The 26,560-nt window shown below is 41.3% G+C and overlaps 1 protein-coding gene across 1 annotated transcript; it reads right to left on the bottom strand.

Moving 5' to 3' along the window:
• Nucleotides 1-719: 719 nt before the first annotated feature.
• si:ch73-281f12.4 (RA_Radil_like and Myo5p-like_CBD_Rasip1 domain-containing protein) lies at nt 720-26,293 on the bottom strand. The gene is made up of 16 exons (XM_036590497.1): nt 24,869-26,293; nt 23,874-24,203; nt 23,496-23,731; nt 22,107-22,438; nt 19,523-20,194; nt 19,266-19,303; nt 18,316-18,500; nt 18,048-18,157; nt 13,776-13,995; nt 13,407-13,579; nt 9,902-10,046; nt 8,107-8,285; nt 7,587-7,983; nt 4,344-4,486; nt 2,976-3,115; nt 720-2,413 (listed from the first exon to the last, which is right to left on the bottom strand). Exons 1-16 carry the CDS (start codon nt 24,994-24,996, stop codon nt 2,314-2,316), a joined length of 3,528 nt encoding a protein of 1,175 aa, XP_036446390.1. The 5' UTR covers nt 24,997-26,293; the 3' UTR covers nt 720-2,313.
• Between the last annotated feature and the right edge of the window lie 267 nt (nt 26,294-26,560).

Here is a 26,560-nt window from a genome sequence, read left to right as displayed (position 1 = left end):
CTCATTGCTCACTTGCAGCTCAACTTAGTCACAAAATTTCACACATAGAGACAACAGTGTCTTACTTACTGTGATAAAGTTATGGGGTAATAGTTTATTTGATATTTTAAAGTATACATTTTCATTCTTCCGGTGTGTGAATAAATGTGTAAATATGCATAAATATGTGCACTTTTAGCACACATCAGGCAAAAGGTGGTGGAAGAATTGCCTGCTTTAAGAATATTTCTTTAAAATTATAATACTAATATTACTACTAACACTACTGCTACTACTACTACTAATATTTATGTATTCGCTCTGCTGAACTTAAGGCAGGCAGAGGGCATCTGTATGTACATCTGGATGTTATGTTACACCGGTCATGGCTGGGAAAGTTGTATAATATATTTAGCATGGTAAATACTTGCCGTCTGAGTTTTATACTTCAGTATAAATTTAGCTGTAAAACATCTTTAAGATGTCGACTCTGCAATGAGCGACCAGCAGCCATAATTTTATGTGAGTCTGAGATGGTTTTACAAGACCTTGTGGTTATAGTGGAATAAACATGCAGTCTGTGCCTGACCGGCACTAAATCTGGAGGCTACACATAGAGCGCTCAAAACAAACAGCCTGCCAGGCTGGACAAGTCTGAAGAAAAAGTTGATCTTTCTTAATTAATACAAGACCAAAAGACCTGAAGAAAGTCAAACGTTAGCTTGTTTTAATGGCGTAGTGTACACGTAGCAATAGCTCTTAACCACAAACCTGTTCAGCATTTTTTAACACGCTACTTTGTTTAAATCTCAGTGCAGCTGTTCAGCAGCCAACCTGTCTAATCAGCATATCATGGTGAGCTGTATCTCAGTGTGCGTCCTGCAAAGGCACATGAGGCAACAGTGTGTAATTGGAGCTTGCAGAGCAGAGTGATAGAGTGGAAACCTCAGTACTCTAAAAATGGCAAGTGGTGTGCCGGCCCAAGACAGCAGTGCCTCAGGGAGACACACCCTAAGCTCCACACTTCTCCCTTCTCACCGTCTCCAACCAGCAGGACCGACAGCTGGATTCTTGTTTTACCCTACAGCAGGCCATCACTATTTCTGCTTAATTAATAAACCATTTCAACGCAGAATGAATTCAGCAGAACTGGATGGCATTCCTAACGACCACTTTAAAAAAAAATCAAAATAAATGTGCCATAAAGCTAAAAAGACACCCTAAAAATGCCTGCAATTGCATTTTCCATGTAAGCTGAGATTACTACCAGATTAGTCTTGCCCATTTATAAACTGAACCAAAACCACATATAACACATAAATAAATGTCAAACAAGACTTGTGTTTACAAGAACTGACCCACTCGTATATATATTTTCTTTCATATATAAAAAAGCAAGCAATATTTATTTCACATATCACTTAGAATATAAATATAACAAACAAAATACTCTGAACATATTTGACACTGACATAACACTGTTTCTCTGGCATTGAGGGAAAACACATGCTTGTATCATGTGATGGTCATTAGGACTCTATAATACCAACTGTGAAATAGATAAAAGAGGACATATTCATGACGCCAGTTAGGACATTCATTGGAAATACTCTGTTCTTACTAGAACATTTAAAAACACTGTTTAAATGAGACTTTGATTAATATATATAATATATATATATATATATATATATTTAAGAAAAAATATAAAGTTATAATTCTTGATATTTACTGTAATATGTGGTGCATAGGTTCTGCATGCGTTAAGTATGGGGTTTGAGCTTTTAAAGGCTAAAATGGCCACGCCTTTCTTTCCTAATACACGCCACGCTGAGGCTGAAACAGGCCAAAGACTGGGGAGTCTTAACCACAGCTACTTTGCAACAAACCACATGCAACATTTCATGCAGATGACAGCTGGATGAATTTTGAATTAAAATAAAAACTGTAGTAAACATTGGTATAAATGGTATTTGGTATACGCATCTGAATCCAAGGGAGATGGGACTGAGCTTCTGCAGTGGAAAGACAAGTGTACAAGGGGTATGAAACCAGTCTGTCCAGTCTGTCAGAGAAAACCGACACTAATATACTAATATAGAATCTTTGGTAGATTTGACTGTTTAATGGACAGACTCCCAATAAAAACCTTCAAAAAAGATTTTGAAAAAAGTGAGAGCATTCTTTCCTTTGGTTTAGAACCAAAAGTAAGCACAGTGCCAATGTCTGAGGACTTCATCCCAGCAGCATTAAGTAAAATCATTGGATAGAGTAGCTGGTTTGGCACGAATCCCTCAGCTGTCACTAGGCAGTCTTTTTCAGTCTTCTGCTACTTTAGCATCTGGTGATGGAGGTCCTGCCACTGCTCCTTGCTTCGGTTTTGGCCACAAGCAATCTGAGAGAATCTCCTGATGTCCGGATGATCTCCCTACCACTGTGACAGACAGAGAGGAAGCAGAGCATGGGAGGGTTATTTCTGTTCTGAACTGTGGTTACTGAGCTACAGTGCCAAGAACGCCCGAAAGATCTCATCTGTGAAACCTCAGACTTCCTCCTTAAAGCTTTTTTTTCTGGACTTAGGGACAGACCAGACAGACATAGTCTCACATGGCTGGCTACAGGTTCCACTGTTTGTTGGCATTAAAACAGTGGTTTTCAAAACGATTCTCAGGGACCCCCCCGACGGTCCACATTTATGTTCTATCCTTATAAGTTGGTAGTTGATTGAGCACAAACATGGACCATCTGGGGGACCTGAGGACTGTTTTGAAAACCACTGGTTTAAATTGGGTAAAATGGCTAAAAACACTATGCTTTATGACCCAACTGCCATATGGAGATCTTACATTGCTGAATTAGGACACTGACTAAAAACAAGTACATTCTTATTTGAACATGGCAACCCAACAATTTATGTCTATTTATGACAATATTGTATGTTAATGGTGTTGATGTTATGGTGTAAGTATGTAAGTAGCCTGAGACAATATACTTACGTATGATAGTCCATACCCACAAGACTGACTCCGTTTACAGCAAGGATGCGATCACCCAGCCTGAGCCTCTGGCACTGGGCAGCAGGGGAGTCTGGTACCACTGACTTTACATAGATGCCACTCATCCTCAAAGGAGTTTTCTACAGCCAGAAAACACAAGCACTCAGTAAGATTAAAAGGGACATCCAATACACAGTAAGCCTAAACATCTCATTTGTACCTACAACAACATATGTTAAAGTGTCTTTAGGTAACAAAGCTAAACCAGCAAGGAAAGGTAGAAAACCAAGTATCTGCACAAATGGTACACTGTCATGTTCAGTGCTTCTGAGGGGATGAGTCACTTAAAGCAAACACTGTTTTACTGTCCTTGTGATAAACCATAGTGTCATATGCAGAACACCAGCAGGATGTACACTTACAATCTCACTGTCCCTATTATAATGTGTTTGCTACCAAAATGACTTGGATGTTCTGGGAAAAGTAGAGGATCAATTCACTTTCAGTCATGATCTCAATCCAGCCACCAATAATGACTTCAAAAGACCCTTGGCGAGGCCAAAGCACAGCCATTTACCTCCTGTTGAGTCATTTCCAGTAAAACCTGACCCCCCTCCTCACATACCTCCATACCAAGTCCCTCAATCAGCAACCTTCAACATCTTAAAAGACCAATCACAGCAGGGGAGCTAAACAATGCAACCTTTATTGTCTGCACATACACTACCACTGTACTAGCTAAGCAACAATTATTTTTAGGCAACAGCTGCTGACTGGCCTAGTTTCAGAGCCTTTAACATGTCGGTCATGCAGGAAGCTCAGATTGCACCTTCAGACTCAGTTTGAGGTAATGGGTGTTATTAAAATTTAACACACAAATTGTTAATAAAATTGCTTTTGAATCATATACAGAATGTGTAACTTAACTCTAGATGGAATATAAATAAAGATGAAAACAAGTTCTTCTGTGCTGAAGTGAACTAGGAAGTGTATCCTGTTTCACCTGTGACAGATTATTTTTGCCTGCACTTAATTAGACCCATTTTGTGAAAGAGCCTAGTAAGACCTTCAAATCTAAAACATATATGGTAGGCAGAGTATACTCACATGAACGTAATCAGATTATAGGTTTATAAAGTTCTGCCACTCGTGGTACTAGCCCCATTAATAAGATCTTATGACCAAAGAGCAATCCTGTGACCCTGTGGCATCAAACCAGTAGCAGGGAACTGAACATAAATTAAGCTGTAAAGTTTGATGTAAGACCACTATAAAGACTTCAAGAAAAAAACTGAATACATGTTGGAGGACAAGCTGAGAAACACAGTAAAGAGGGAGTTGAAAACAAGGAGACTTAAAAGATCTCACCAGTCCATCCACCAGTGCCAAGCCAAGGCCATGTGGTCCTTTTGAAAGCTCTACAGTGAACACTTCATCTCGCTCATCCTCATCATCCTCTTCTTCATTTCTCTCGTCCCTTTGATCTGCAACTGCCACAAGACCATTCCCTACTGAGGAAACAAAACACAATCACAGCAAACTGTTATCACAATAGTTCCTTTATGCAGTTTGTCTCAAAGACTCCAAGACATTCTGTCATGTGTACTTCAGTAAATTAGTGCCTGCAAAACAAGAACAATATATAAACAAATTAACACTATCAGTGGCCATGCTGGCTCCATCCGATTCTTGACATATGTGGACCTAAGAACTTGTGTTGCCTTCTAGAAGAAAGCAGGGCAGGGAGTTTGTATTCTCTACAGTATCTTAAGATTCTACGCATATGATCCTCCATAGTACACCTACAAAAGCTGGTAAGAGTTAATTGTGATATTAAAGAGCTCCTCAGCCATGTGGAAAAAAACTAGTAATTTTAGTAGGTAAGGTTGTTGTAGATTGTGATGCCAAGACGTTTCCACTTTACATCCATACCCTCCTCACTAATGCAAATTAAAGTACATTCCTCCTCTTTCTTCCTGAAATCAATAATCAGCTACTTGTCATTTAAGGTGATGCTGTATGTCTGAAACTTCAACCAGTAGCCTGACCTCCTCCCTATAAGCCGTCTCATAGTTGTCAGTGATCAGCCCCATGGTGGTAGTCAATTGTAACAACTGTAACGATAGTTCTGGCACTGCATCTAGCAATGCAGTCATGAGTCTACAAGGAGTACCTTGGGGAGCTCAGTACAGTACTGTGTGAAGTGCCTGTACTGACAAAGTGGATGCAATGTTCTGCCAATGCTAAGGACAGCTAGTCCAAAAAATGCAATTACAGAGAACAGAGTTGATTCTGAGGTCTCAAAGCTTAATGATAAGCCCAGATGGTTATGAAAAGCTAAACAGTAGTCCATAAAAAAGTAAACTCTGTAGGCCTATACCATGGATAGGGACAAATAAATTGCTTAAAAAAGGGGGGAAAAATCTCTGATCACTGGCTGGTTAGTACAGGTTTTTTTAAGACATGAAATGCCATTCAGACTGGCAGCATTGTGCATATTAACACATCCCCCTTACCTAACACACAGAGATGGTAAAGCTGAAAATGCTTACTGCTGCTTGCATCCTCTCTGGTTAATTTTTGTTTGTATCATCTTTGAAGTAACATGTTAAGTTCATTTAGAACTGATTTTCAGTTTGCAGTCCACTTCTATATAAATTTAAATTCAAGTTGAGCCACAAGTGATAAGGTTCATAGTAGTTACAGAATAATTAATAGCAGTTATAGAATTATAAGCCTTAAGAGCAATAAGATTAGATTTTGGGGAGGTCAACTGTGTCAAAACAGAGCTAAAAGAAGAGTTAATGTTTTGTGGGGTACAAACTGTGCCAATTTTGTAAAGACAGATCCATACAGATTGTTTCTTCTTTCCTTCCTTTTTACATGTTTTCATCTAAATCTGCCTCATGTCTTTAAACACAAAACCAAACTAGATCTGAGGAGTATTTCAAATGTTTAATCCCATGTATCAAATACTACGCTGCACTAGGCCTGTAGGACCACAGGGGCCTTAAGTGTGCTATACTGCTGCATTGTCTGCCGCTCTTCTGATGTTCCCCCATCACAACAGCAACAGTAACACCCCCATCCCCTAAAACTGGTCACACCCCAGCCCAGCACCCCGAACAATGCCAGTCCCGATTAAGATTCCATCCAGCAACCCAACTGTAAATTCCCATGACGCTTTATCCACCACTCTTTTCTCTCCTGACATCACCACCTCGCTGTAATTCTTGCTCCAGATTATAGGATTAGCCTGGCTACCAAAAAAGCGTGACGTGTTAGCAGAGAAAACTAGTGTGGGTGAACAGGAGTCTTGTTGATTAGGGTGGTGAAAGTCCAGGCCCAGTTCACAGAGGGCTGTCAAGAGTAAAAGTTGGTTAATTTGTGTTTATTTGTGGTGGGCAGCACACTTAGAATTGTTAAGAAATCATTACAAGGCAGTAGTCACTGGGTTCAATGAACTGGAGCTATAATCCTTTGTGAAAGGATACTGACCCATGCCTTTTTCTAGAGGGGCTTAAAGCTTAAACTGCCCTATGACCATATGTAAAGGTTAACCCCCACTAGTCATGTGCTGAAGGGAGCGGACATGCTGCAGTGCTGGGGGAAGCCTCACTTTTCATCATTTGTTTCCCAGATTTTAGAGCTCCTAAGTGACACTTTTATAGTCAAGAATGTCACAGAGAAGTAGAATTCTAGCCTGGTGAACACAGCTGAATGGAAACATATGAAAAGAACCAGCTGGAACAAAACTCTGTATCACCATTTTTGTTGTTATTATTTTGATTTTTTTACTTAATTTGAAAGTGCCAGCAGTTGTTTATATTATGTCAAAATTTCAAGAAGAATGGATCAATAGAAATGCTCCCAAATGATTTAATATAAAATTATTACATGCACTGAAAATTAGGAAATTACTTTCCTTCTCCAGTAAAGTTAGCGTTCTTGGAGATATGCAGTTCTGTTCCAATAGCGATATGCACCTGATCCATTTATTCAACACAGTCAGAGATTCACTTTCTTAATCATTTTTTAAATGTGATAAAATGCACTGATTCATAGAGGCGGGGGAGTTCAACCTGTGGTGATAGGAGCTAATTGGGCTCTCTCCTCACACTCCCTCCCTTCTCAATCATAACACCAAATCAGAACCAAAGCACACAAAGCACCACTTTCACATCCACCCTGCTGCCTCCGCATGACCTCAGTACTCAGGCTTCCAAAAACAATTGACCTGAAGAGGAAACGGCCCATCCTTTGAACTTGGGGAACACCCCACAGGCCGAACATGCCTGAGGCCTTCTCTTAGGGTTCAGCTTAAAAGAAAAATGAAATAAGAACTGGAGGAGGAGTGGGACAGATGTTTTTGGTCCAGGTCATTCATATCAACCGATAACTCGGCAGAGGCCTGAGGTCAGCTCCTTGTTGAGAATGTTTCCTTGCCTAGCTGCAGTAATTACATCCCTCAGGCTACAAGCCATGGCTATAAGAAATCACAGTGGCAGCTTTATTGACTAGAGAAGCAGTTATGGGATTTTTTAATCAGAACCTGATGGAATCATAGACTGTGTTCTTGTATCTACAGCTACTATGTAGCAGATAAGTTACCTTTTTTGTGCTGCCGGGCTGATTGCTGTGTTGCCTCCTCCTGCAGGCTGGCCTCTAACTCAGCCAGTTCAAGGCCTTGGGGTGTGTTGGGTGGGGTGAGCAAGCAGGAGGGGTCCAAGGCCAGGCTCTTGTGATAGCCCATGTCTGTTTCCCCTGGCAAGTTACTCTGGAGCTCCAGGTTCTTCAGCTTCTGGGCCAACACTGCTTCACATGAGCTCAGATCACCATGAGACCCCCTGACATGAGAGGGTGATGCAGACAAGCATTGCTGTTCTTCTGCTTCGTAAGCAAAATGAATGGTTGGGTCAGGGGTTACACTGGGGATATGGCATTCTGGTTCTGTGCCGGATGGAGACGATACTGACTGTGTATCCTCCATCAGGTCATTGCTGGTGTCCTGAAAGAAACACACCAAAACAAAGTGTATTTAGTACACTAGTCTAGAACTATTATCTATCACCATATTCAGGCATGTAGAAGCAGTTAAATAGGTGAACAGGGTGAGTGGAGAGCAAAGTACCTGCAGAGGTTGCAGTTCATTTTGCATCTGGCTGATGGAGATGGTGTGGATGAACTCCTGCAGGTGCTGAAGCTGGGAGAAGAAACCAGGTTCTGTGATAGGCTTCCCCAGCTCCAAGTGAAAGGTATTGTTGGGCAGGATGAGCGGAGGATGGTTTTCAAAACTCTCTAGGATTTCAGCTAGGAGAAGATTAGGTAAGATCAGCAACATATTAGCATGTAAACAGGACTTCACATTACCAAAAACATAGATAAGACTGAGTTAAGAGGTGGCACAGGTAGGGGTGGGGGCAAAATGGACGTGAATGATTCTGAATCGATTCACAAATGTCAAAAATCGATTTTCTAAATTCTTATTTATAACATAATGTTGACGGAACACAAAAGGCGGAACTCGGAAATGCGGAAGTGCAGCGCCTGGACAGTCTGTGGCGTGCACATAACAAAAACACAACTATATGAGCGAGAAATCCGACTGGCACCCTCTGCATTAAAAGCTAGGTTAGGTCAGGAGTCGACAACACAAATGTTAAGAAGAGCCATTTTGTCCTTTCAACAAAAATCAAACTACCTTGGGAGCCACAAAATTTTATGTCCAACATGTCTCAGTACATGCTAATGTTCTAGTATAGGCTAAAAAAATTATAAACGAAAATGCAGACTTACTTTGCTCTGATTTAAACTTCATCTATAGCCACTTTTCTACCATCTCCGCCAGGACACTCTTCCTCAAAAGTTAAATAGTTTCTTGTAAAGTGTCTCTCAACTTCGACTGTTTTACAAGGCTGAAGTCGCTTCTTATTTGCCAGCTTCTTATTCGAATTTTCCCGTTCTACCTTAAATTCTAACTGAGGCGCGAGAATGTAAATGCAGCACCATTTAATGTGAAATGGGAAAATTCGAGATTGCAGATTTAACGTTACAGGAAACCAACTGCAATGCTTATAAATGCGAATAAGTCCAATCGCCTCCAAATGTTCGTCTTAAATCTCTCTCTTTGCCTTTTCGTTAGCTACTAGCTAGGCAAGACTGCGTGGCTATGTGACCTGCAGTCTGCACGCCAGTTCTCTGTCGCTGAGAACCAGGGCTTTCGCACTATGTTGCACACTTTGGAGCAGAGATACAGCGTCCAGTCTCAAAAATATTTTACTGACACAGCGATCCTCACTCTCTACAATGAGACCAAAACCGAAGTCATAAAATCACTAAAGAAAACAGGTAGGATAGCTTTAATATATGCTGTGTGGACATCCGTTGCCACAGGATCTTATGTCACTGTGACAGCGCATTTTATCGCAGATGAGTGGCAGCCAGTGTCTCGTGCTCCAAACAAGAGCAGTAAATGACAGCCTTCTAGTTCACTTGCCACATCACTTCCATTTGTTTTATTAAAAAAGAGGTAAATTCATTATGGATCATTACAAATACTTTGCTTTAAAAATGCCACGTCCTTACACAGTGAGAAAATAGAAATCCTGTATAGAAAAAAAAGATGCATCGATAATCATTTTATAATCGCATCACAGCCCTCTGAATCATAATCGAATCGAATCGTGAGGTGCCTAGAGATTCCCACCCCTAGGCACAGGTAAGCTTAGACAATGAGAGGGTTGCATCTAACATTGTTTATGGACATGTCTGTCCTATTGCTGTCTACAAGGTAAAATATTACACAAGATATGCGATCTTCACAAATACCACATTTTATTTAAAGAGAAGGTACAAAAGGCAGCTCATGCCAAAGGGGAAGAGTGAAGAAGTTCATTTACAGCTTGATGTGCCACAGTAAGACTCACAGGTTTGTAAAGCAGATTCTGCTTCCTCGGGGGAGGGGGTCCAGCAGGAGGGGCAGGCCCTGCCTGCGTTGTACTCCCTCAGCATGTGATGAAGCTGTGCTGGATTGAGATGTGTGAATTCAGCTCTAAGAGATGGCCAGGATGCCTACATACAGACACAAAGTAAAGATTAACAGTAAAGCAAGGGTTAAGAAATTACTAAATAACTGTTTCTAAAATGCACACATAAACCACAATTACACACAGACACAACTCTCCACACTCATGAGCAACAAGTGGGAATGGGAGGAAAAATACACAATACATAGACGCACACGCTATTTAAAATGCTCCATATAACATACTGCCAAACAACGTCAACAACAAAAGATAGCTTGCAGCAAATCTTTCTGCACTCTTGGTGCCTTTTGTTGATGCACTGTAAAATAAAGCAGGCAAATGACAGAGCACTGGGAGTGAACATTTTTGTCCACAATGCAGCCACTTAAAATTTATAGTCTACTAACCAAAACATCCAAGTCCAAAACATCTTCCAACACATCTGTAATAAACGGGGCACTTTTCCTGGGTCACATGACAAGCTGCCATTGCACGTCAAACAAATTAAAATAAGGCCATGTATAATGCACTTTGGGAGGGTTCAGAGGTCTGTGCACACACTAACATCATTTTAAAATAAACAGATTGGGTGATGACAGGGCCAACTTAATCACTGCAAGAGAGCCACTTTGGGAGGAGCCTTCAAGTTGCCCCAACATGCCAGCTCATCAGTCAGAGGTCTCCTAAGGAAAACTCCCACTTACAGCTGTCTGCACACAGAAGGGAGGCTGATGTGAGGGAGTTTTTCTAAACACAGGCTCTCATTTCCAAAACACTTTCATGCATGTCCATAGTGTGTTTATGAGCAACTACTAGTTCTTCAGAAGAATATGCATGGGGCACATTTAAACACTATTCAAAAGGAGTTGCCACTGTCATGCTGATCCAAGAGCAATTTTGTTTAATGTCGACAGGAGCTAAACCTCAGCAATGCCAAAACAGTGTCCTAATCAACTGAGCAAAGCAGGCCCAGAAACGGCAGACGGAAAAAAAGGAGAAAGCACAAGTGGTTGAGCACATTGCTGGCTTCTATACAAAACACAAACTGTGCCCTAGTGCCATGGGTGGAACAGTGAAAACCAGCTTCCTAGCAACTGTCCCACGCAAGTGCTGTTAATGCTGAACAGAGTAAATCAAATTGTGCTCAAAATGCAATACTCTGTTACATTTAGCAACACATGAGATGGCTCAGCCCAACTTAATCTTAAGAACAAACAGGTGCTATGGCAATATGATTCCTACCTTGCAAATTAATACATTTAGTTGCTATACATAACAAGGACCTGCTGTACATTAGGTGCTAAAAAAGTACTAAAGGCCCAGACCGCTTGGTTTTGACATTCCACTCGGGCAATCCCTGACGCCATCTTAACAGTTTATTTTATTAGCACAAGAGAAATGGCAAGGGGAAGGGACTGAACGAACATGTTTAGAAATCACTGCAACCTGATACATTTCCCTTTTCAACATGAAAAAAAAAACTGTTTAATTGGTTAATTGTTGACATTTCCAAAACAATAACATCTTTTTCAATAACATATAGGAAACTACTCCATCTCTTATACATGATTGCTGATAGAACCTCATCACTTTACTCTACTAGCCTGCAAGGTAGCAAGCTAAAGCCTATACAGCTAGCAACAACAAAAAGAAAGGCAATACACATTATTTTAAAACTTCTCAAAAACACTTTAAATACAAAGTTTGCAGGACTAACCATATAGCTTACTGAAGCTAACCTAACTGAGGGTGAGTGTGTTCCGATTCAAAAATCCACTTCTCACTGTCCTCTCTTCCCCTTGTACTGGGAGTAACACAGGTGTGACGCACCTCTGAGTGGTGAGTCAAAGTTGGCAAGGGCACGTTAAAAACAGTATTAAAACGGGATCCCACCGTTCCCCCTCATCCCACTACTGCAATCAATGCTTCACAAAATTCAGTTTAGACAGGGGAAACACAACTGTTTTTCCTTAAGAGCATGGGTTTACAGCTTTGCTGATCTTATGTAAAGAGTCAGGGCACAAAAGCTGAAGAGCAGAATCATCAGGTGGTGATGAGTCATGATAAGTGTCCAATGTGCAGTCAACTAAACACGAGATTCTACACGAGGAACTAAACATGGTACACTACACGTTCCGTGTCACATGAGTTCATTTCAGCCCCTCCCTGCCTGAGTACATCTGATTAACAATGAATGAGAAACAGAGAGGACTGAAAAAGCCAGTATCCCTCCTGGGTGCGATTATCTAATGGGTTTACACCTGATTAGTCAACGCTCTCTTACTTCCGCTCACTATATACTTGCTGTAGTATGATGTAGTCAGCTGGTGCTAAGGCCACTGCCTTTCGGTTAGTTGTCCTCTCACCCTTGGGCTTGCTCACCCCTGGAGAACTCCTCTGATCTTTATTCCCAGTAGAAAATGCTGCTATTTGACAAGCCTGTAAATCTCTTACAGAACAGGATGCGTCCTGGTGACACCTTGTAACTTTTGTATATCCCTCTTAACATGGAAGTATCCTATATTGTAGTCTGTGGAAGGCAGGGGCTGATAAAAAGAGTGGAATTAGACAGGGCAACTTCCTCGAGTGAGACAATTAAACAAGATTCCGTCTTTCAGTGGATTACAGAGGAAACGGCAGACTTAAGAAAGGATTAACTACTTCAGTAACATTGTTACAAGTCAGCACCTCCTCGGTTGTTCATTCAGGTGTTGTTCTCCTCACTCAGGATGTTGTGCGTGACGAAATGTTTAATTTCGTCACGCACAACATCCTGGTCCAACTCTTCATGGGAAGCTATACAAACTACATGCCACAGCATGCCTGCTGGAGTTTCGCTCAGATGACATCAACTTAAACAGACCGTAGGTTCTTAGTTTTGGCACTTTCAGCATGCCATATACTAGAGCCGCCCCATTGTGAACAAAGAGACTGCAACAGTCATAAGGAAATAAATATGTATGGACTTTGTTATCACACTAACCAAATCTCTCTGTCACATTAGACTGAACTTGACACCTCAAGCCAGCCCCTTTGTTGGTGCAACAGGTTTGCTTAGTGCTGCCCGAGGCATGAGGTCATTTCTGTATTTATGAGGAGCCTCAAGGACTTTACAATGGTGTGCTAAGATTATAAAACAAACTTATACCTTGGTTTCCACAGCCACATCAGTGTATGACAGAATAAACATGGTGTTCTGTGATCCAGTGCAGACATCTTATTACAAACTAAATACAAAAACATCCTTCATAAACAGCCTCTAGAAACCAGACTGATAGGTTTGTCGGGTGATTTAAGACAACAGGTGTATTTGCTTTTTGCAAATACTACATTCAGGCAAAGTGCACAGATAAGTGCAGCTAGCGGTCATTTGAAGGAAGATCACCAAATCGCATGGCAGACCTACCTGTAGTAAGGTCTCCTTAGGAGTGGCCAGCAGGTTGACCGCTGATGAGAGTTTCTGGAAGAATTCAGCAGCCAGGTCACCCAGTCCAATGCTCTGTGTCCAATCCATCAGCAAATCCAGGTTGGCCCGAATCTGTACTCCTCTGGACCACTGGTAGAACCCTCCTCCAGAACCTTAGTAAATACCCACATTCACATCTAGTAATTTCTTCATTTCAAAAGATTTCAGCAGCAGATTCAAATACTGAAAAAAGGAGGTGCCCCAAAATAGCCAGCAACTCCATGCAACTGTATAATAAAACAATCATATATTACAAAATTATTTAGAACTGCATTCACTTGCTAGGACAGAACAGTGTGTAGTGCTGACCTCTTTCCATGAGTATGTTGAAGAGAGATGCATTGGTGAAGAAGAACAAATAAGCCAAGAGTTGTGAGGATATCTCCGTGTGCACCTGGAAGGTGTTAAGTAGTTGAAGTGCCTCCTTCAGAACATCCAGGATGTCACTGACACCCATAGGCATGCGCAGCTGTCCACTCTCAGAGAAAGGGTTGCTGTCCAGCAGCCCTGGCAGAACTGCATACAAACTCTGAGAACAGCAGAGAGAAGGAAGAAAACAGGCAGTTTTAGACTGTGCAACATTTGTGTGTTGTAGGATAAGAATAATACAGAATAATAGGCAGGCAATTGACCATACACACAAGAATGAAGAATAGTTTGTAATACAATTTAAACAAAAGGATGTAAATGTATCAGAGAGAAAGACCTATAAGAGTCAAAATAAAGTGACCTGACTAGCAGAGTCTGCAGTTATCAGAGAGTTGGATATCAGCAGTCCAATGAGACACTGTAACTACAGTGGAGTGCATCCTGTGTGCTCTGTCTGAGCCCAAAGGAAGTATGGCAAAAAAGAGACTTCCACTTAGAGCACAGATACAAGTCTGGAACTGGGCTATGGAGAAGATCTCAGCTGTGACGGTCCATTGTTACTACTATAGTGAGAGGGGAATTTTGGGAATAAACAAGATAAGATACTGCTCTCATCCAAACTTGCATGTCCCACTGGCTTAATTACTGCATCACCCACTGGACAACTGCTATGATAACAAAAAAAAGGCTACAAAGACTACAGCAAATAAACAGACTGGAACTTGGTATTTTGTCATAAAGCAGTAAGAGTCTTCTATGTAGTCTTCAAACTATGTGGAAATAAAGTTCCTGTGAACATGGAAGATTTCAAAGTATATAGGAAACATGTCAGGAAGTTCTGAGTTTAAACGCACGGCTGTAGCACACTGTGATCTGACCTATGGTAAGACCCAAGAGTTAGAGCTGTTCATGAGAACTTCAGCCATGTCTAACTGTTACCCCACATATTTTATGAGAAAATACAAATCCATAGATTAGATACTAAGAACAGTCTCCTCTGACCTATCATGAGGCAAAACATACTGAAGAAAGAGAGCAGAAAACACAGAGGTGAAAACACCACCTAAAATAGAATAATGTTTACAGTATACTAATTATATATTTGAGAGAGTGACTCCATCCGAACCAATCTACTTGCCGATTTGCATTTACTTTCACAGCATTTGGCAGATGCTCTCATCCAGAACAATTTACAGAAGTATTTCGATTTCTAGGCATTCTTGGGCCTCTTCACACTGGTTGCACTGAAGGCATTAGAGGTCAATGAGTAATCTATCCTGGACAAAAGATCCCAGCCCACATCACTTCTCCTTCACTGACACATTCCTCTGCCTTTGTCCAAGATCATGACATCACTACATCGGTCACTTAGGTCCATATAGGGAGGGCATTACTAAGACAAGCCCCTCAAAGACTTTGATGACTCTTGTAGCACTTAGTGATCCCCCCATTGAAATAATGAGTGCCACAAATTCCTCCCATCCCATGAGACAGGCAAATCTGGGAGGTAATGTTCCTTTTTACTAAACATGAAAGGAGAAGTGAAAAAGCTGAACCGAAGTGCCTTAAATTCATCACAAGCATGTGATTTAAAAAAATGGAAATAATGTGACAGCTTTCTTGCCTTACATTTAAGAGTATGAGTATGAGAAAAGCGAGAATATGACAATAACTTATGAGATTTATGAGTCTTTTAAGAGAAAATGGTGCATGGACATATTAAACATCAAATTAAATTTTTAGTACTCTTGCATTGTCCTGATCTACTACCAGTAAGACATTACATTACACTACATACACTAAATTCTAGCCTCAGCTTCTCTTTACTTTTGGTGAAATCAGACATCATCAGCTTATGAAAGCACAAAAACATACATTTTCTTAAGCTAAACTAAAAATGTCTTTTAAACGTCATGCTGAGGAACCTACTAACCACAAAACCCCCAGTAATTTGCAATCTCCCCAGTGGACATGATAACTGTGGTCATTTCTCAGTACTGGCTGTCTGGTGACGACAGCTGCTCTCTTCCTGAACAGGAAACAGACTGTGGGCTCGGGGCACCATTCCGGCTCTGCATTCACAGGCCACAGCTGCTTCCCCATGAACTGAACAGCAGGCAACTGCTGGGTCACTCTGTGCTTCCTGCTTACTCCACCATAAGGCCTCGCCACACTCCCTCTGTGCTACACACATCACCAATCTGGACAGACCAGGCCGACGCGTTCGCTTACACACGTAATGGATATTTGAGAACTGTTTTAGGTCTGGACCCTAGCAAGACACAAACAGGACTATAAGTAGTGTGCGTCAACACTTGTAGCTCTGACAATATTCAGATCTACCCTCCTCACTCTGTTAGCAAAGTTAATTTGCAACCAATGTCATGATACTGTGGAATATAAGTGTTTTCACTGTACCTAAAAGCTTCACTGGAGGCAGCTGTACAAGTTTGGTTTAAGTGGTTGCCGGGCTGTATTACTATGGCAATCAGGACATCGTCCTGTTAGGCAAGTGTGGCTCAGTGGAGGTGTGGCCAAAATGTTTGACTGTTTGAAAGCCAGAATTATGGGCCTAGGAAACGTCATGAAACTGGGAAGTTTTCCTAGTGCTTACTCCTTAGTGAGCAATTAGGTAGTAAACATTTACCAGACACAGTTCCAGAAAGTTAATTCTCAAAACAGACATCTATCCAGTTTTACTGAAAGTAACTAAAGTATGAAAATGTGCTTTTGCTTAAATAATGTGTATAACTGAAAGCATATTAGGGGTAAATATTCACAAAATTCAGAATTTGATTTGGTATAATACAGTGATGTCTTGATATGACACATTTTTCAAAATAGTAAACATAAGGAATGTTTCAAATGTGCCTTATAATATTGTTCCTATTTTCAGTTAATTAAAGCATTCAACATTATAAAAGTGCAATGTTTGAAACAAAAGCTGTGCCTTAACATGATCTCAATCTAACAATCTAGGCACAAGCTAATACATTAGCACCAGGCTTTCACACTAGCTGCAAGTAAACATGCTAGTCATTATACAATAATACAAAATGATACAATGTATAGGACTGAGTTTAAGACAGCTATTACAGAATAACATGTTTTACAGTAGTATCCTAACCTGAAAAAACCTTCTAAATACTGTCCTAACTTTAGAATAACCCCAGTGGTGTCCTAACTTCTGTTTTAAGTTTCTGTTCCTACCGTTAGCCATTCTATTGAAAAGAAAATGTTATCATTTTTAGGAAACTGCAAACACGTTCTTCCAGATTCCCTCCTGTATGTGTTAATGTTCATGAAAACTTGCCAAATAAAATATTGTAGCAATGGCAGTGAATAATGAGGCTGAACGTGTGTTTTTTTTATTAGGAAAAATAACACTGTGGGCAAAGGCGAGTGGCAAATACACAGCAGGGGGTGGCGCAGTTACGATATTCTTAACTTTGTCGAACTTTCAGCTCATTATACCTTAGTTTTTTTCTTTTTTTTTTGTTTTACATCTGTACATCTACATCTAGCTATCTAAAATACATTTTTGAAAGTATTCTGCATACATGTTCATGTTTCAGTTGTGTGTGTATGTTTGGTTGACATGACAATTGATTATCGACCTCAACAGAGCAGTTTTGGTTTTCCTAAACTGAGATAAGATGATGTAAGATAATATATAATCTGTGAAGATTTGTTTCTGTGATATGAATTTGTGAAAAAAATATTATCCTGACTTTGTCAGATCTTACCTTAGGACTAAAGATACAAAGCCCCAGGACACCAACATGAAAGGAAAAGAGAGTTTGGGCAAAGTTGGGGCAATAGGTTAGGGCAATGTACTTGTATCTTGGGAAAATGCAGGGCATGTATTTGTTTTTGATTCCATGGAAGGAGTGTGTCAAATAAACTCACACACCCATCTCAAACAGCCATCACAGAGCAAATTTGTATGTTTCCTGCATTGTTATGACTTTTCTCTGGCATGCTTACAAAAAGAAAAGAATGGTGTTTACACTCAGATGTCCTGTTTCAAACATACTGCATACAGCAGACAGACCACGATCAGGTCTACACATGGAGGGCTGTGATGAACTACACTAATATTATCTGATTTGGCTACAGGTTGTTTGTACTTACTGACATTAAGGAGAAGCAGGAAAGGGACAGTGGGTCTTTGTGTAAGTATGTGTATGTATATGAGACACAGGAGCTTACTTTAGTAAGGTAATAGACAGTCTGCTGGAAAGTAAACATGATGACTTCCTCTAAAACAGTCATGGCCTCCTCACTGGCAGTGCGTGTAGACAAGATCTGAGAACTTAATTCTACAAAAAGAAACAAATACAGAAGTCACACAAAACATAACTAACCAAATCTGCTTACACATCTTTAAAAACAAACCCAAATGACTGATGTTAATGGTTATAAACAGCAGCCACAGAATTTGGACCATCAAAGTGCATTGATAAAAAGAATAGAGCACCTTCGCCCTGATCCGCCTCATCCTGCTGTGTCCAGGGCAGAAGCAGGGGCACCTCGTGCTGGACGAAGTGCAGCAGTTCAATAGAGTTGGCCATCCACAGCACCAACGGCTGCAGGCCTGGGATCAGTTCAGCCATACTCAGCAGATGCAGCTCCTCTGGCGCTGGTTGCCTGTCCCCAGAGCCACTGCAGAACAAAGATAACACTCAGCATAACCCATTCAGTATTCAAGCTAAACAGAAAATCAACACATGTAAGCAGAAAACTACACATATTCTAGTATTGTGTGGTGTAGAAAAACACTGACACTGCAAAGACTAAAGCTGAAATATCTTATATTTCCTTATAGCTCAAGCTTTATTATTTCCATACTGTTATAGTGTAGCCATACGACACTGCCAAAACATTTACCCATTGCAGTATCACAATAAGGGATAAGTGTTGGTACAGAGCTGTACACTAGTGTTTCAAATGCTGTGCTAAAGAGAGAGGGGTCGAATGAAAGGGGCTCTGTGTTTGCAAAGAATTCCTAATATTTCAAATCAGCTAAATGTTTTTGTTTCTACACTTATCTTTCATTTCAATAAAAACACAGCAAGAGCAGGCTGAATCAAAGGAAGTTCAAATCATAAAGCCATTGAAGTTCATTTTCCCCTCTGAGTGCTTCCTTTTGAGCTGTTAGTCTTTCCACCTTAGCCACAATATGGAGGGAAATGATTTAAAATCAGGATGTACTGTGGCCAGACAAAAAGTCTGATAAAAAACTGCAATCAAAGCTGGAATAGTTCTTAACAGGCAGACTGATTTACTGGGACACTCCATGGCAAATGACTCTACCTAAGTGTCTGGGTCATGTTTTGGTGCATAGAGGGTTGACACTAACAGTGATAACACACTAGTGACTTAAGTTTATCTTTTAAATGAAAACAGACAGAAAAGAAAGGTTCTCACGAGTCTGGCTGAAGCGCTGCAAGCTCTTTTGTGTTCTCCTGTGAGGGAATAGGAAAATACTCATGTTAAAACATACTTTTCTCAAAGTGTGTCTCTAAAAGACTTTACATATGCCTGTGACTCCTGCTTACAATCATTTGAATGTTGTTACTGCTACATCATTTATCAAGAACTTACAAGACAAAGCTGTTAGAATGTGATTAATGCTGAGGGCCATAATTAGATTTGTGATTTGCCTTGCTCTAAATCTCACTCACCCACATGGTGAGCTGGATCCGGTTGGCAATTCGCAGTAATAGCTTGCGAAAGTGCACCATTTCAAAGCTGGCGGCTGAATGCTGGATGCACAAACAGAGCAAGAAGGCAGGAATTAGTTTGGGCTCCTCTCCTCTTGGGTCCACCATGGTGAGGATCTTCTCCAGCACCTGGTCTTCTTGCTGCAGTTGGTAGGAAAGTGAGAGCACTCTGCCCTCCATGTCCCTCCAGTGCGCTGCTACTTTTCTGTGGGTTTTGGGCTTTCTTAAAGAGGAACCACAGCTTTTACAGGGTGAGGCTTCAGCTGGGGCACACAGTGTGGTCATCCAAGAGGGCATATGCTGGGCATCAGGGGCAGTGGGGTCCTTGAACATGAAGAGGTAGTGCTGGCCCAGGCCCACCAGGTCCCCTGAGAAAAGCTCAGCCTCACTCTTTAATGGAACACCATTGCGTGTGACGGGGGCTCCGTGGAGAGGCTGCAGTAGGGTAAGAGTCCTTCTGTTGCCCTCTGATGGGGGGCTGGGAGCATCCAGGCGTCGCACACAGCAGTGCTGGGGTAGCACGTCAGGTGCATAAAGCAGCACATCCACTTTCAACCGCTCCATATCCTCACTGTCTTCGCCGTAGCAGCCAAACACGCAGCTGTTCCCGCTCATTAGATAGATCACAAAGTCCTGCAAGGAACCAGGAACAAGAGACTTTTTTACAAAACACCAAATAAGATAGTGAGTGGACAAAATGTTAATAGGCCAATAGAAACCACTGAGATACTGAGTTAATTTCTCCACAAACATCAGATTGTCACCCAGGAATATCTCAGGATAATTTTCATAATTAAAAGCACTTAAAAGCAATTAAAAACCATGGATGAACTTATCGTAAATCCTTTGCAGATGGCCACTGAATTAAACAGAAAATTCATTATGAGCTCCCACAGTTGTGCAGAAAGAAAGAAATGCGATTGCAAGCCAATTGATTGGAAGTAACTATTTGATCTAAAATAAATGTGCCTTTGGGGATTTACTGAAGTGCCTGGCATATCACTGTGTTAATCTTTTAATTTAAGATAATCTAATTTAAGACTTTTCTGGGCACTGACTATGGCATCAAATCACATCTTAACTGAGCTTTGTTTCACTTTTCATGGTAAAAAAAAATTAAATGATGCATTTTCTAGTAAAACAACAAACATTTTCCTATAAAAGGAGAACAGTAAAAGTACCTAAAAACAAATAAAAAGCAGTGTGTCAAAAGTCTTATAACACAGGAGACAGACTCGGTACTGATTATAGCTTTGTTCTGTCTCAGCTGACCTCCGCGTAAGTACACAATAGCGCTCTACCTGTGCAAATTACAGCATTGAGGGTGGCCTCATCCCTCTGGAATGTTAACTCCTGTTTACAGTTTCGTCAACCTTCAGACAATACTGACACACACAATCAAAACAATCAGCAGGCACTTTATTGCCTTCTCTGCGCAGAAGGAAGCACTGGCATTAACTGATGATGAGATGAAATCAATGGCAAAGGTCAAACAAATACATTGTGGTGAGCATGAACATATCAGTGAGCACTATGTGAAAAAGTAACTATGGCTGTTTCTGCTGCAGGCCAGGCTGTGTGTTTCCCAGTGAAGCACACACTCCCACCCAGCCACGCCCACCCTCACACCGCTCTGCATACTCAGCAGCACTTACAATCAAGAACAAACAGCGCAGTGGCAGTTTCCTGCTCCTGGAAATAAGCTTGGCCAAGCTAAAGGCAGTCACTCTGGCCTTCGTTACAAAAAGGCAAAGTTCTGTAAACAAATTAATCACCCAGTAAACCGTTAAATGAGGTTAAGATTTGTTTTTAATGGTCTCAGTTAGAAAGAGAATGTAGTTTAGCAGTGTTTATCAGTGTTCGGTTGTGGTGAGAACAAAACATGTTTGCACACATGCTTTGTATGTCCATCAAGCCTTTAAGCTGTTAGATCTCAGCATGAGACCTAACGTGTACAGAACATTCCTTTCACAAGTTCTGCCAAAATACAGCTTGAAGTTCTTGGCAGGGGCAATACTGATTCAAGCTGAGCTTCCCACCTCTGAGAGACAGGTCAAACCCCAGAGGTCCAGAGATCACCTGTCTCCATCGTGGCTGCCTGTCTGCCCCAATACAGTCAGACATGGCCTAATCCAGCAGGAAGCTCCCTCCCCTAGCTTTGCTACAAGCGCACCACACATTACAGTTGCCAGCCCACAGCTCCTCAGGACTCTCTTCACCAGATTAAATGTAGAAGTTCAATTAAAAGCTTTAATGTACAGTTAATAAGGTAGAGTAAATTTGTAGACAGACAGCATTGGGTAAGCTGACAGAATACACCTTCACTGACCTTGTGGGACTGTTGATTAATGCCCGGTAAACCAATTACAGAGGGAATCTCTGATTGTAGGACACAATCACTACCTGATGGCCTGCCATGATGGAATTATAAAAAAAGAAACTGCCACTGCAATGCATAGAAACTACCCATATTGTACACATGCATAAGAGACAATAATAGACAGTAGTTACTAAGCTGTAGTTATGGTAGGCAAAGTAGCCTCACTTGTCTGTGGCTGTAGCCCTGCAGAAGAAGGAAGTAGGGAAAATCGAAGGGCGGGTGGATGGAGTACTGTGTTGTGTTGTCGTCACTGCTCTCCGTCTCTTCTTTCTCTGTGCTGAGACAGTGGCCCTCTGCATCAGCCTCAGCCTCCGGGTCCTCCTGCAGTGCCCCTGCTTTATGAACCTTGCAGGCTTCTTTACCCATGGCAGAGACGTCCATGTCACTCAGGCTCCTCCACATGCCAAGGCTGTCTATCTCCCCATCGCTCCCGTCCACAAAGAGTGAGGTGACCCGTGAACGCACTTTCTGCAGTTTTCGGACCTGGGCATTGAGGCCTGAGGAGGAATAGACAGGAGGGATAAGACAAGGGAATATGATAGTGGAAATGGTGTTGCTCTCACTTCTACGATAGGACAGGTGCTGGGATTACCTGTGTCTGAAACGTTTTTGCTCAGTCAGACCCAAACCAATGCATAATATCGGATGATAAGTGTTTTGTTATGTTTGGCTGAAACTTTTATCAGTTTTATCAGGAAAGATGTGAAGCAACAAAGCAGAGCACTTAGAAGAACATAGAAGCCTGCACTCTTATTCACATCATCTAAAGAAATGGCAAGCTATAATTTCAGAAAAACAAACTAAACCCCACTCAACTTCTTCAGAAGCATCTTATACACTCCCAACAGACTTTAAAGTAATACAGATATCTAAGACCTTGCCAGTGTCTTTCATAAGTGAACAGCATTCTAGTATGATTCACTCTTTGAGGACTGAGATGAATAATGACAGTAAAGGGGCAGGAAAATCTGGAGAACAAGAGCTGTTCACTTCCATTTGATACCACCCATGGATGCATGGGACTGACGTAACACAAACACCATTCAACTCAACCCCGGGTCCATTAAGCACTGTGGAATGTTCAGAGGCCAAGCTTTCACACCCATCAGCTCTCTGGGCGTTATCAGCTGTGGAAGTGGGCGTCTGTCCACATTGTTCTGCAAAAGGAAGGCAGCAGCAGGGCTAAGTCTCCACCAGGGAACCCTGAGAAAACCCACCGCCCCGTGCCAAAGTCAACAGGGTTACACATTCTCCAGAGCGCAGGAAACAAGATCAGATAGAAGGAAAAACAAGGGGGTGCTTCAACATGCTGTAGGTGTTTGGGCACAACGGGAAAGCACAGTATGAGAGCTGAAGGAACCATTCCAATAAAACACACCTACGATAGACTACTGTGACCATACTTTTTCCTTTCAGGAAATGATAAATGGAATTAAAAAAGGACATTAAGTCACTTGTAAATTAATTCTAATTAAGTTCTAACATTAAAACTTCCAATGCTAACAGTTTTGATTCCAACATTTACTACAAAAAAAGGTAATTTAGACACAATACCTGCAGTGATTGTGTCTCTGTCTTTGCCACTACGTTCTTCAACACTAGTTCTTTTCTGAATCTCAAAGCGTCTAGAAAATCCTTCTTTGGGTTTCCAAAGTGACTGAAGCATAAGGGGCTTCTCATTGTCGCCAACAACCCGAAGGCACTCTGTCTTCCACTGGTGGTCCACTCCTGTCTGGCCAATCACATCACAGAGCACATACGCCTCTGGATCTTCCTTTTCTAGGCAGTATCTGTAAAAGCACCAGCAAAAAACAATTCAGTGATACAACAATTTCTGCACCGAAAATCAAGGGAGAACTCAGCTACAATCTAAAAAAAATTCTTTTCACAGAAATTCATTTCAGCACTGTAGAAATGGACAGAAACACTTACCTCTCCAGAGCCTCCTTAACCAGCTCCTTCGCACTGGACCTAGTTGTAGCCAGCACACTCTTATAATTGGCCCCTTGGCAGATGTCACTGCCGAATATTTTTAGGATCCCCGGAGCAGAGAGCTGGCTGGACAGTTCAGAGGGATCGTCAGCTACCTGCAGGTCTCCTGACAGGTGCCTGCCCCCCTGGCCCGGTCTGCTGTCCCGCAAGAGAGGACTCCGGTTAAACACAGTGGCCAACCTATTGTTGTGGCGGCGGATCTTGCTTTTGGCTGGCTGCCTGACGCCAGTGCTCTCCATGGATCGGGTGGTGATATCAGATGCACTGGACCTGAGAGACAGAGAGAGAGGTATAACCTTTAAGATGTGCTGCAGCCATGCTCATCCGCACAGTGTCCATCTACAGGACAATAAGGACAGTATTCTTTTAAAAGCATTCCATAGACAGTGAAGCAAAGACAGATTCCTTGGACCCATAAGTAGACATTTTATGCTTGAAAGAGGATTTTGTTTTGCTAGCCAATAGCGAGGGAAACAATATTAGCTAGAGCAGACACAGCTCAGCTATCAGTGGAGTAGCTAAAGGCTCCCAGAAAGTTAGTATTCTGCAAATCCACGGCGGACCATACGCTGGAAATGACAGGCTGTAGATATATTTATATATATATTTATATATATATATATATATATATATATATATATATATATATATATATATATATATAAAGAAAAAAGGTCTGTCTACGTTACATTTGAAGTATTGTGAATCTCATCAGCTTTCTCAGAGAAAAAAAACCGTTAGGCTAAAGCTTGCATGCTACATATTGAGCACTGTAACTGTAATTGCTAATCTTTTTTTTTTTCATGAGTTAGGAGTGAGAGAAGCTATATTACAGAGTAACAGGTTACTATCACCGTGTAACAGCGTTGCTATTACATTTTAAAACATTTTATAGACAGGAAAGTACAACTTTTTTTAAACCAAAGATGACTTACTGTAGAGATCCATTGCTGGGTTTTCTCCCCAGCTTCGCAAGGCTTTTTTTCGGTGACCGGATTAATAATCCGACGGGAAAACCGAGGGTTTGTTTGCTTAACTGGTTGCTTCTTTCTTCCGAGATCATTTTCTCACAGCTGGAAAAAAATGTCTCTTGTTCAGAAACGGATGACTCTACAATATACAGCTCCAAGTCACGTACTACCGTATAGACCGTTCATTAACGAGTTTATGTCTGTGTTAGCAACATTATCCGTAAAAACAACCGTTAAAAGATTAGCCTGTAGGTCACCCGAGCTCCGGCGTAAAATTCAACACTGCCATTCAGACTGAGGTGCCGTGCTGGTCCGCTTCTGTAGTTATTTCCACTGTAAATTCACATTTTGTTGTTCGCCTTACATCCTTGAAAGTACTTCTCTTGTAGTCTGTTCACCGACCACTCCGTCCCAAAAATATCCCGTAAGGTTAGCAGTTCCTTAAAACCGCCCAGACCGAGGCGAAAAGACAATAAGAATGTTTGTTTAAATATCTTGTCCGTGTCGCTGAATTAAACCCCACTGCCACGCTTTAGTATCCACTTTACTCTTGGAGGTGAATCACACGCAGACACTTTTCCGTTGAGACTGAGAGCTCGAGCTGCAGCGCGAGAACGTGTTTGAAAAGTTACACGAATAGCGGGCTACGGCCATGACGTCACTCCGAAGGAGGGGGCAGTGTTTACGGAACTTAATGTAAGAATATAAAGATGCTGGATGAACGTAAACATCAAGCGCCAATGAAGGATAAGTGAGACAGCACCAATGAGATGAGGTTTATCAGCGTACAGCGAATCGGACATTCAAGGACTGCTTATTGCGTAACAGAAGAAACTGGGATGTTTGCGGAAAAGGGAAGGGTGGGAAAGGATATCCCCCTGACCTGTGTCTATGAGAGAGAAACATGCAAATAGGTTTCACATCACAAAATTATAGTACAGGTCTTATAAAACGCATGTCGTGATCTTACATAGTTGTCGTCCCTTTGCTCCACAGAACAGGGCTCTCGTACTAGTCCGTCACATGTAAATCACGCCATCTAATGGCAGCACAAAGTAACTTTAATTTGCCTTTTACTAACGTGAGAAAGTCTTCTACGGCCAACAGTGACTTTAAAGGGGTTTTTCAAAATTACAGCATAGTTAAATCGTTAAGACCTTAAACACATTCATTCAGTGTTTTTCATACGAAAGGGTTAATGTAGAGAAACTTACCTGCTCGGACTTCTTTACAGCGGCGGTGATAGTCATGAGGGGTCTCAATATCTACATTTACCATTACTTCTATTTCTAACGTGCACATTTCTTTAGAGTTTTTATATGAAATGTCGATTTTTTTTTTAATTTTGTCTCAAACTCTTTGTGTATCTCTGCTTTTAAAAACACTTTACACACTGTGTTTAGTCACATCATTACTCCTAGAATGCTGTCAGAAGCAGAACCAAAAAGCTCAAGTAAATGATTGCCGTTTCAACAGTGAAGACAAGGTCAAAACATCAAACATCAAAACATTCATAAACCAACAGCTAGAGAGGTTAACTCGCTTTGAAGAGAAAGACTTTTAGTCTTTCCCTTCACAACTGGACACAGCAAGGATTACTAACAAACCATTTGTTATTCATTACACAAAAGTATTTTACACTGAATCACAATTAGA

The sequence above is a fragment of the Colossoma macropomum genome, unplaced genomic scaffold (genome assembly GCF_904425465.1).
Source record: "Colossoma macropomum unplaced genomic scaffold, Colossoma_macropomum, whole genome shotgun sequence".
NCBI classification, from domain to species: Eukaryota; Metazoa; Chordata; class Actinopteri; order Characiformes; family Serrasalmidae; genus Colossoma; species Colossoma macropomum.
Note: the sequence above shows the minus strand (reverse complement) of the source record. Positions and strands in the feature narration are given on the sequence as shown.